The 12149-nt window shown below is 38.9% G+C and overlaps 1 protein-coding gene across 1 annotated transcript in view; it reads right to left on the bottom strand.

The window, feature by feature from the left end:
• cep192 (centrosomal protein 192) overlaps nt 1-12149 on the bottom strand; it is a 39748-nt gene that overhangs the window by 18496 nt on the left and 9103 nt on the right. Inside the window, exons 8-28 of the mRNA XM_088411503.1 lie at nt 11663-11815; nt 11386-11536; nt 10737-10951; nt 9928-10014; nt 8067-8265; nt 7763-7909; nt 7578-7642; nt 6988-7212; nt 6584-6725; nt 5349-5431; nt 4828-5103; nt 3855-4665; nt 3633-3741; nt 3259-3415; nt 2019-2697; nt 1746-1937; nt 1513-1661; nt 1088-1318; nt 843-968; nt 463-603; nt 190-250 (exon numbers count right to left, since the gene is read on the bottom strand). Coding sequence (XP_088267629.1) covers nt 190-250; nt 463-603; nt 843-968; nt 1088-1318; nt 1513-1661; nt 1746-1937; nt 2019-2697; nt 3259-3415; nt 3633-3741; nt 3855-4665; nt 4828-5103; nt 5349-5431; nt 6584-6725; nt 6988-7212; nt 7578-7642; nt 7763-7909; nt 8067-8265; nt 9928-10014; nt 10737-10951; nt 11386-11536; nt 11663-11815 — 4399 coding nt within the window. The remainder of the gene's footprint in view (nt 1-189; nt 251-462; nt 604-842; nt 969-1087; nt 1319-1512; nt 1662-1745; nt 1938-2018; nt 2698-3258; nt 3416-3632; nt 3742-3854; nt 4666-4827; nt 5104-5348; nt 5432-6583; nt 6726-6987; nt 7213-7577; nt 7643-7762; nt 7910-8066; nt 8266-9927; nt 10015-10736; nt 10952-11385; nt 11537-11662; nt 11816-12149) is intronic.

Consider the following 12149-nt stretch of genomic DNA (forward strand, 5'->3'; position numbering starts at 1 on the left):
TGGTTGGCATGCAAAAGGGATTGTCTTGAGACAAATCCACTGCTCAAACAAGTTACACCATGGCAATGAATATGATGTACAGTGCATAATTCATAATCTTTAAGTTATGTTTGTCTCATTTAAATAACGGATTTTATTACCATATTAAACAGAAATATGCAAGTTAAATAATGAACCAAGACCTAGTACCTGAAGATGTATACTTCATCAGAGCCTTGAAGTGAACCCAAACCATAAAACAGTCTGGATTCTAGGGTGAAGGAAAACAGTAAGTTAGGTGAGGTCACGGCACTGCTCTGTGAAATTGCTTGAACCTGTATCACCAATAATTCTTCACAGTACTAATTAAATGTTTTAGTTCATTGCCCTCAATTTAGAGAAATGGAAATTGCATGCCATCTACACTTACAGTATCTTTTCCAAAGTGCTGACAAAGGCTGAAAAGCTTTCAATATGACTAACCTCTCCAGAGTTGGCATGCAATACGTGATTCACCACAGAAGGAGATGATAGTGGGTTCATGTGATCTGTTGCTTGTGTTGGCTCTGATGTTTTGGAAATGTGCTCTTTAGACATTGCAAAGCAACGCCATGCTGTAGCCTTCTGAAAAAAATTCAAGTAGAATGTAAAGTTAGACATTAACTTTCATCCGTTTTAAAATTAATTAGGATAAATTAATTTTCTTAAAAAGGAGTGTTAGTTCAGGTTCATCCAAACTAATTATCAAATTCTACCATCACATACTGTTGCTAACAAAGAAAATCAGGGTAATCCCTATATTTGATGACATGTACATGTGCTAAAATAATTAAAAAATGGATATGTATTGTGTGTTGACTTACAGCACTTATGACAAGTCGGATGGGCAATGTGGCTCGGGTTGTGTTGATTATTTTGAGAAGAAGGGATTTGGAACAGCCTCCTGGCAGATCCCCAAAATCCAAACATCCAGATTTACCTACTTTAACCTAATGAACAATATGGACACTTGATTTATTGGTCATCATGTTGAAGAGAGTAGTTTATCTGGCTGAATGTTTTCACAATATTTAAGGTGAAAAAAGAGACTGTTCGATAGTTGGCTCACCTCTACTGAAGGATTCTCAGCAATGGCAACCAGCACCACCCTTCTGGCAAAAATACTGGCTTTCTCAGCCAGTTCTGTGTTGGCAGAGGTAGGCCAAGAGCAAACACTGAGTACACACTGATAGACCCCAGCCTTTCGGGGGATGAACAATACTTTCTGTTCTTCTGTACTTTTTGGAGCAATTATTGTCTTGTTCTTAACAATCAGCCACTGGTAAGGCAAACTATCAACCTGCAGTGTTTTGGGGTAGAAAACAAACACATTAACAATTTACAATAAACATATTAAAATCAATCAAGTAGGCCACAATAGAGTTTTGTGACATTTAGTGGATAGCCAGGAATTGTCTACATAAGGGGAGTTATTTTTCTGTACAATTCCAAATATAATTCATTTTCAAATGTAGTCCATCACTAAAAGGCTACCTTTTCTCCATCAATTGCCAGACTTGTAACAGTTATTGACACTTGTTGCCATCTTTCAGAGGGGTTGAATATGCTTAGGGAGGTCTGTGAAGCTATTCCGACGCAGCAGGCATGAGGAAACTGCAGCTCATCAGGTACCACAACTTGAACTAAAGAAAAAGTCATACATACACAGGACATAATACAAAATCGGTTTCTCTTGTTTGCAAATCAGACTAAAAATCAACCTTTACCTCTTAGCTCATCAAGAGAATTTCCCACCATTGGTGCGCCACTATAGTGGCTGTAAAGTTTTCCTAGCACACCTAAGTCATGATGGCTCTGAGTGGATATAGGAAGGTGATGTGACCCAGTAGCACCAGCTAACCCCAAAGGTTGTGCTATAGGATGGATGTGCCTCACTCCTGGTTCGCCATTGGCCACATCTTAAATAAATACATATCATTAAAACAAAATAAAATGGGTCATCCTACACACGTCAAAGCAAGGGGTTGGGGTAGACATGCCTGAAGAAGCGACACTGTAGAGACCAGTTCCTGTTGCTCCCACATGATAGACCCCAGGATTTAATTGAGCAACAGATCCTAAGTACTGTTGAGCTGGTTGAGAGTTGACGACGGAGCATGTCAAGAGAGGCTGCATATTTCCTTGGTGGGGATAGTCACTCAAGCCAGGATAAGGAGGCTTTGATTTCATGGGACCATAGTGTAGTCCCTCTGATGAGTCAGACTGTGGTAAGAAAAGCCCACTAGGAAATGATGGCACGGAGCTGGCAGCTACCCACTGTGCAGATGTCAGAGGAGCGGCTGTGGTGCCAGTTTGTGGAACGTGTGAATTACTGATATAGCCTGAGTCTACTTTCGTGAGTTGCTTTACATTTGACTCAGATATGCTCTTGCATTCCCCATGGGCTGCTTTAAAACCAACAATTTTATCCTCAGGACCACCATAGTTATGTTGGCTTTGGCTGCGGGTACATCCCAGGTTGGTGTTACCACATGAAGTCTCAGGATTTTTACAATGCTGTGGTGGTAGCTCTTCCAGACTTTTACAGTGCTTTGGCTGCACTTGCTCAAGGCTTTTGGAATGGCTGCATATATTCTCATTAGCCTGTGGGTCTTGTACCACAGGCGGGATAGGACTAAATCTGACGATTGTTGTACTGAGCGCCATGGTAGAATCATTCTGAAGAAGATAAAAAAAAAAGATTAAAAGAATCAGCATGGAAAATGTAGACATGTTTAAGTTGGTGTTAACATGTAATACCGTGGTATAAATATGAAAGACAGCTAAAAACCACGCAAGAGATCAGATCTATTGACAATGGGCAATCCAACTTCTAATTTAAATGCCCATGCTACTTGTCACCTTTCATTTGAAATAGAAATAGGCGTGAATGACAACTCAACATACAGTATTTCGATCTTTTGTCTATCATGTGAATTTGAATGGCTTGAAATCAGACACAAAGGTTTGTTAATCTACCATTAATTTAGTTTGACTCAGGTTTTCTTTAGTTTGCCATGTAAAAAAAAAAAAAAAAAAAAAAAAAAAAAAAAAAAAAAAAAACCTTAGTAATTCTGGGACGAAAGTTGACTATACTATTTAGAATAAAAGGTAAAAATATGAATTAGCAATGTTCATAGAATAAAAAGTTCACTTGAAGTTTGGTTGAACATTTTAAAAATGCATCATTGATGTAGGCAAATACGTCTAATAATATTACATAAATCAAATAATAAGTACCTTTTGTTTTCCAGGCGTCGGTAAAACACTTGCATCATTCATAGAGATGTATGTCAGCCTGCTGAGACTAGGGCTAGAGCAGGTAGAATGAGGAGAGAGATCATGACCTGGACGTTTGCCTGCCAGATTGCCACTGGCTGCCGAAAGAGGGATAATACTGCAAAGGAAACAAAATAAAGAAAAGTACAATACAACAAATTTGTCATTGATTGACTTCAAAGTTTGTTGCATATTTCATGGTAGTTTTTGGCCACTGATTCTAAACATCTGAATTTAAGTGAATAAATACTAAACATAAATGCTTTAATGATTTATAATCACGTCATAGCGTTCATGAAACATTACTTATGTATGTTTAAAAACTGAAACAGTACCTATTAGCTTTAGGTGGAGAGCTTTGACTGGGAGAAGAGTGAGTGAGAGGAGAAGTGGAGGGCCTGAAATTACATTGTGTCTCATCCAGACAGGGTTCTTTTGGCAGCTCTGTGGACAAATGTCACAGATTTAGATTATTTAAAACACTTTTGTTAATAATTAATGGGGCACTCACTAACAAAGAGACCATTTCTGTTATATATTCACAAACTTCTATTCACCTGATGCACAGTTGCCTGGGGACTGAGGATTTTGTTTTTCAACAGAGCAATGAGACAGAGAATCCGCCACGGGGAGTTCTGGTGGAGTTTCTATGCCTGGAGAGTTACTCTGTCTAACATCCTGCTGCTGGGAAGTACAATTCATCCTCAGTGTTGGAGCAGAGGTACCTTTACTGCAAGGAAGAAATGACTGGCGTTTGTTCCACCCTGGGGAGGCAGAAGTGCCTATATGACTGTTGCGATGAGTCTCTGAGGAGCACCCAACAGTGGATAGTCTTGGATTTAACTGAGTTCCAGATTCGTTTGATCTTCTTTCTGAGGAACTACTGGTCTTTGCAGTTTGACAAACAGTTTTGTCACTTGCAGCATTTTTCTCTATAAGGTTAGCGTGCATGGAAGAGTTCCGAGAGTCCAAAATTCTGGCAATGCTGACTGACGAATGAGGACAAGGAGAGGCGTTTCTTTTTGGACCAGACTTGTCCTCAGAAGACAGTGTATTTACATTTGATATTGTGGAAAAGGTAGTTTTTAATGTTGGTGCTCCTTTTGTGGCTTTCTCCTCTTTATTGGAGCCTGTTTCTTTCTCCGTTTGTGTAGCTGAACTTTGTTCTTCAACATATCCTGGTTGGTTCGTTTGAAATTGTCTGATGTTGTCAGCCCAGGCAGTGAGGTCAAAGGTATTATGGGCTACTGATGTGTCATTGTAGCCAGACATGTCTGTATTCAAGTATTTCTCAATGTCGAAGGCACCCTGATCTTCAACACAGGTACTTGTGACCGACAGACCGTCCTGATCTTCATCAGGGTTGCGCTAAGAGATTAAAAAAAAAACAAAACAAAAAAAACTTTGAAATAAATACCATATCAAAATTAAGTATATAGTAAATTTTAAGATATGATAGAATTAAAAATATTCAAATGGTACAGTATTTTTTTAAAACAATATTTAATGAAAGATTTCAAAAAGCCTTACAGGGTCATCTTGACAAGATTTACCAGGTACCACAGGTTCAGAGGGCTCTGTCAGATTCCTCGCCCGACTTTTCTTGGACAGTTGCATGATCATGGCAGCCAGCTGTGATGGGTCAGTACTTATGGAAGCGTCAGCAATGGCTGATGCAATAGTGCTGATACTCAGCATAAGGTTATTACTGTTATTTTGGGGTGATCCATAACTCTGATTGCCCACATTCAGGGCAGAGCCAAGCCCCTTATTGCAGTCAAGTAGAGCTTTGGGGGCTTCATGGTCCTAAAAAAGAAGTCAAATTATATGATGAACATCAACTCATTTAACTCATTCATCCATCCACTTTAGCGCTTCATTAATGGAATATACAGTCGTGATTGCAAATTACTGTAACACTTCATTCAGATTTTGATATGGTCCGGTTTGCCTAAAAGGAACAAGCTAGTTGTATAGAGTGTCGACTCACACAAATAATTGCACATCAGATTACATATAATATCAAATGGTATCAACAAGATGATTTTTACCTTTTTTTCACAAGGGCCGTGCTTTGTGTTCCCCTTTGGTAACACTCTTTCACTGGATATCTCTAATGTTTTGTCCAGATCATCTGTAAAAATATTTAATCCAAATCAGGAAAAAGTGTTGAGACTCCAATGATGTCATGTATCTTTTGGATCTTAATGTAAAGTGTAATAAATCCGACACAGATAGCCTAGCATACTCTTTACATTGTTTTTGTATTTTTTTTTTCCACCCAAAAATGCTTCACGCTGGTTAGGGGGTACTAATAAAAAATTCACATGGGATACAAAATTGAAAAAAGGGTGAGAACCACTATAGTAGTATGTATATTATATGCACATACCTGATCAAAATCTTAAGACCAGTTGAAACAGCTCAGATTTACATTCTGCACATTTGGATCTCAGTAAGGGTTTAAGTAAAGCTACAACGTGAAGTAGCAAGGAGGGGGAGTGAGAAAAAGACATTTGCAACTTGTAGTTAAAAAAATACAATATAATAAACTGAAAGAGGGTGTTAATTAGCTGATCAGAAAGTTTAAGACCATCGCTCAAAAAATACAAAGAGCTAACTAAACTACCGGTAGAACAAAAAAATTTCTCAATAGGTCTCAGTAATGAGTAGCCCCATCCCTCCTGTTAACCATTTAAAAAATTCACTTGGGCAGGCTTGACCTGAATGCTTCCAGGTGGGATCTATGTGTCATGCCAGTAACATTTGAAGACATTCTGGATCCCACCTAAGATGTTTTCTACCCAGCACAGTGGAGGGGGTCCTTCATGATCTGGAATGCTTTTTCATTCAGAGGAACACTAGAGATTCAGCTGGTGCAGGGTTGTAGGACAACAACAGGACAATGCTGCAATTCACAATCCTTGCTTGTCAAAGGACTTCTTCAGGGAGAATAATGTCACTCATTTGGACTATCCTGTATGTAACACTGATTTTGATCCCATGGAGAACATTTGGGGATGGGCAGCAAAAGAAATTTATAAAAATGGTCATCAGTTCCAGAAAATTTGTGTCATTTGTAAAGCCATCTTCCCCACGTGGAGCTACCGTATGTTCCCACTAGCTTTCAGACAACACATCAAGGATGACCAAGTGAATATTTAAAGTGATTAATAAGAAAGGTGGGGTTACTCAATACAGAGTCCTACTGAAATAAAAAAAAAATAAAAAATCCTAATAAAAATCCTCTCTCCTTCAATTGGTCAAGTTAATATCGTGGACTCACCTGGATTTAGTGTTTTATTTGTTCCACTGACTTCCATAGAGTCACCATGAGGTGAGCTCTCTTCAATTGAGAAGTCAGCAGGGTTAATTAATGCAAATGGTTCCCTCTTCTCTGGAGAGGTAATGTTATATCCAAAAGATGGCTGTAATGAAGACGAAACATAATGTATGATAAATCGAATTGCACGATGGGGACGAACTAAAGCAAAAAGGCACAAGGACGCTTGCTGCAATTACATTATTGTAACACACTAAATACTTACAAGTAGCAGAAAACTTCTTTAAAAAAATTCTATTCTCAGTAAGTGGACACTGTGTGACAAATGGCTTGTGAGGCAACTACATGTAACAATGCCCAAAAAGAAGTAAATTAAACAAGACTCCATCACATCATGTTCCACTGACCCGTTTAATCCCATCCATGCTGTTGCCACTGCCGAGACAGCCCAGGGCTTCTGAACGTTGTTGAAAAAACTGCCCCAATGAGAGTCGCAAGTAGCTTTGGTCCCCTTGATTAAACTCAGAGGAAACTTGAGAGGCTCTCATCAAAATGTAGCTGCTCGTAGGAGCTTTCCAAGATGAGTCATTTTGACGAGGACTGTTGCTGCTTTCTGATACAATCTGCTCTTCCTGCAATTTCCATTAGAACATAGAACATGGAACCAACTATCCAGTGATATACATTATGCTTTGTAATAATGTTAACTCAGCTAAACAGTGATTCAGGACTAACGTACATCAGTAAGAATCATTGGCAGCGATCACCTTTCTAAGATAATGGTTTGTCATTTTTTCCCCATAGAGCAAATACAAAAAACATTCTCAAAATTTTCTCAGTTGAAACAGTGAAACAGACAAAATTTTAACTGTGGGTGTGATAAGTTGACATTTGTAAGCCGAGCACCACAGTAAATCCCTACAAAAAGGCTTGATGTAGTTACAACGTCACTACATTGCACAAGGACTACAACAGGCAACATATTTGTTTGCTATACCTGCATAAATTGGTGCTCTTTTTCAAATTCCTGTTGATCCTTGACAATCATTTCTAATGCATCGCCTGCAACAAAAGCCAAACAAAACGTAAATATGGAAACCATCCTGTTGCATAATTTCATGGCATCACAGAATCATCAATGTGTTCAGGGAAAGTGTGTATTTCTGTCAACTTGATGCATACCAGCAGGAACAAAGTCCTCAGATTGAAATTGCCCATCGTTTTGTGATGTTTTTTCAACTTCCTTCTCAAAAGAGGTGTAATAAGCCAGATCTGTTACCCATTGCCCTTCTTCATTCTTGTACACCACACTATGAGGAGCACCGGCACCTAAAAAGACAAGCAAGATTCATAAGAGGATATACAGTACTTTGCATTTATAAATTAAAAATTGTGAATATACGTAATAAGGTAACAAGCTTCAACCCCATTGTATAATATCTATTAGATTAAAAAAATGCTTTCCATTCCATTTGTAAACACCAACTTTGTTGAGACTCCAATTCTAAGTTGTCCAGAGATGTGTTCCAGTCATGATCTCGCTCCTCCTGGAAGCTCTGACAGAAGTATTTTGGCTCCAGGAAGGATGAAAGACAATCGTTATCTTCATCACTGGTACCATCTGATGCCTCAAGTGCAGAGGTGTTTCCACAAAGCCCTCCTCTTAAATTAGCAGAAGGTAGCACCTGAGTAAAGATACATTTTTCAACCAATCTGTGAGACAAACATTTGAAAACATGGTGCAAGTACAAAATTGACAATTACCATTTGAATGACAACAGCATATTCCACTTTGTAAACAGACAGACTACTAGTCAAAGGTTTGAACGTATGGAGGTGCTACGATTGAGAAAAAATCTAGGGCCCAGCTGATTAAAGCGGTCGATGATGACCCTTCAAACAGCCAAATGGCCAATATCTGCTGATTTTTATCGCAACGTACTCTATCCATTTTCAGCATTTGTTGTACTGTATATAAGTAACACTTGGTGTCATTATTTATAACATAAATTTGTACCATAACCATGCATGCTTAATTACATATCAATTTGTCGGAGGTCATTCTGTAGACCTGTTTTCAAAACAAAGAAAATCTTAATTTTTACAAGCAACGCTTATGTGTGAAATGCAGGAACGTTGTGCAAGAAATTGGACGAGATGTCAATATTTCACACAGACAATCTAAAGTCACAGATTATTTAACAACATTTTCTACAAGTATATCCATCCATCGAACCTCTTTAGCAGCATATCCCCACTAGGGTCACTGGCTTACAGTGGCTTGCCCAACCATCTTTGGGCAGTAGACGGGACACTCTGGACTGGTTGCCAGCCAATGGCAGGACACACACTGACAAATAACCATTCACACTTAAGGGCAATTTGGAGTGTCAACTATAGCTACCATGCATAAATGTGTAATGTGGGAGCTGACCGAAGTGCCGAGCTGAGAAAACCCTATGCGTTAATATAGGTATAGTGCATCATAAATCGAACAAATGTAAGAAATATGACATTCAACTACTGTTAACACAAACACATGACAGGAATTATCACTTCAATAGTCAAATGCAGCGGCACGGTGGATTAGCATGACCGCTTCACAGTTCAGAGGTCCCAAATTCATTTCTAGCTCACTCTGGCTTTCCTGTGTGGAGTTTGCATGTTGTCCCCGTGCTCATGTGGGTTCTCTCTGGGCACCCCGCTTCCTTGGAGATTAAAAAACCCTGCATTGTAGGTATACTGGACACTTTAAATTGTCCTTAGGTGTGATTGGGAGAGTGAATGGTTGTTTGTCCCTGTGTGCCCCGCAATTGGACGGCAACCAGTTCAGGGTGTCCCCCACATACTGTCCAAAGACAGCTGGGTTAGACACTTGCAAGCCTGCAACCCTAGTGAGTATAAGTGTCTTTATAAAATAGTTGTATGGATAGATAATTAAATGCATTGCTCCACGCAATACATTCTGGGAACCAAAGATTTTTGAGGAATCTTGTGAAAAACCATGTATAACTAATACCTATTGAAAGACATTGGGTGGAAACAAATGTTATTTTACTACCCAAATTTTTTTAATTAATGGGACTATTAATTAGATTTTTTTTTTGGCCTAAAAAAAAAAAAGAAAAAAGAAAAAAAAATGCATCAGCCTAAAAAAAAAAAAAAAATCCTTATTGGAGAGGCCCTACAAAAAGACAGAGTGATACAAGTTGCCATAGGTAAATTGAAGTTGTTTTGAATTAATGCTGGTAACACTAGTTTTATATCAGGGTGAAGAATCTTGCATCCACACCATCTCTATTACTCACTAATGCCTCCTGTCTGTCCATATCTATGCTACAACTCACAGGAGAGATTGGCCGACTGCCTTCCGAGGAAGTTTTAGACGTGCTGGCGTCACCGTTTCCAACAGGACCCACACGGTCACCCATCTCCTGTCACAATAAATAAATAAAGATTGAGGAGGGAAAACGAAAGTTAATATAAAGTCATGTTTCCACCGAGATTATCTACCCTGCTCTACCGTTCCCTATGCTACTCTAGACCAAAGAACATTGCGTCTAAACCAACACCCCCACTACCTGGGAGCCCCACCTCACCTCCTCAGTGATGATCATGTTAGCAGCGAGAATACCGAGCATGTACTGAACACAAAAGGATTATTGTACCTGGTGCTTTCTTTGTGGCTATTTTAGAATATTGCAACAACCAGTAGACGATATTGACAAAAAGACATCATCAACAAACATCTGCAGTCTGTTTGCTGACAACAGGAAGCCAATATTTTTGCACATCCTATATTTCAACTTTTTATTTCTCAAAGAATCCTAAAATAGTGACTTTTGTTCCACTTCACAATTGTGTTTTTATTTAATGATGTTGTTTTCCCCTTACACAATAAAAGCTAATTGACAAATATTTGTGCTTTTCATTTTATCATATCAATTTTCATTTGAGAAAGCAATATTAAGTTTAGTCTCCTTTTTATTTATTCACACTATGCTATACAGTACTACAAATTAAATTATCCTTATAATCTTGTGACCCGCATTGCCGTTGCATGATCGTCTAATCTCCCTCACGTGATTAGTTTTTTTTTGTTTTACAAGGATATTTCGTCATCATTTTCATTGACAAAAACACTAAATAAACGTACCTCCGCATGTGTGCTTAAATTGATTCTTCCATGTCCTGTGGGAATGCTGGAAGCACAATCTCCATTTTCACCGACAGCATTGCTACCTACAATCCCCAGCCCTCGCAGCATATTATAGGTGGTTGGAACATTCGTTGGAAAAGGAAGTGTTGAAACGCCCCCATCATTTCCACATTCTTCACTCCCACTGCTCCCATCCCCACCACCTCCATCTCCTGGTTTACAAAAGGAGGGGGAGAAAAATAAAATAAAATAAAAAAAAATAATAATAATAATAAAAAAAAGCATCATAGCAATAATTAGAGCCTTGCAAAATTCGATCTTTGACATCTGCAGCTGTCAATGGCACCAAATGTTTTACATAAGCGGCGGTTAAGCAGATATGATGAGACCATCAACCCTGGGTTCCTGGCTGTAATCTTTTATCAAGGCAGCGTGACCTGAACTACTGTAATTCCCCAAATACAAGATGCATTGTGTATGAGACGCACCCTTAATTTGGGGTTCAAATTCTGGTATTTTCTATGTCATAAGAACAAATCATGGCTCATCTCACCTGTGAGCCATGCCTCCAAGCCTTATCAATATCAGAAGTAGCCAGAATTTTTTATATCCCAGAAGAAGTGCATAATTATACACCATAACTCACCTGTGATGAGAGGGTTAATAACTTGTCCCTCAGCAGATCTTCTGTGTTCAATCCCAGACAAGGATGGACCGCCAATGCCACTTGATGACTCATCATCAGAACTTCCCCCTTCTAAACCAGGCCGAAAACTGGGATCAGTACTTTCACCGACCTGCCAAAAAAAAAAAAAAAAAAGGCATACGTAGGAATGACAAATCATCTTAAAGAAGACATATATTAAATTGCAGTCTGGCATCTGTACAGCTGTGTCTGATGGGCTCGATACTTTGTGTCTCACCAACTGTCTGGAGATGTTTGGTAGTCGCTTGGTTCTTGTGACACTGCTTGTCTGTCTAACAGACTCAAGCTCATCCTCAGTGTCTTCATCACTGGCAGGACAGGAGTCCATACCCGTGGCAGCCAGACGCACAACAGGCATCTGGAAGTTGTCCTGAAAAATGGTCTAATATTAAAAAACTGTACACAATTTCAAGAGTCAGCTCTCAACTTAAACTTAACCTGATCATAGTCAAAGATCTGGTGTCTGTGCTCTTTAAGCTCTTAAGAACTTTAGTTGGACAAATGAGGCGGCAGCTAACATAGACACCAATCAACAAATTGCGACATTAATTGTGTAAGGTATATGAATCACATTAGATGGTTTTTCTACAGGTGTACACTAGAGTACACCTGACAATAGGACTGAGACTAATGTGGAGTAAGATTGCTTCAAAAAGACATGCATGTTTAACCATTCATCTGAGTATCTCAAAATTTTGGTAAGT

Source organism: Hippichthys cyanospilos, chromosome 3 (genome assembly GCF_059441005.1).
Source record: "Hippichthys cyanospilos isolate Australia breed blue-spotted pipefish chromosome 3, RoL_Hcya_1.0, whole genome shotgun sequence".
NCBI classification, from domain to species: Eukaryota; Metazoa; Chordata; class Actinopteri; order Syngnathiformes; family Syngnathidae; genus Hippichthys; species Hippichthys cyanospilos.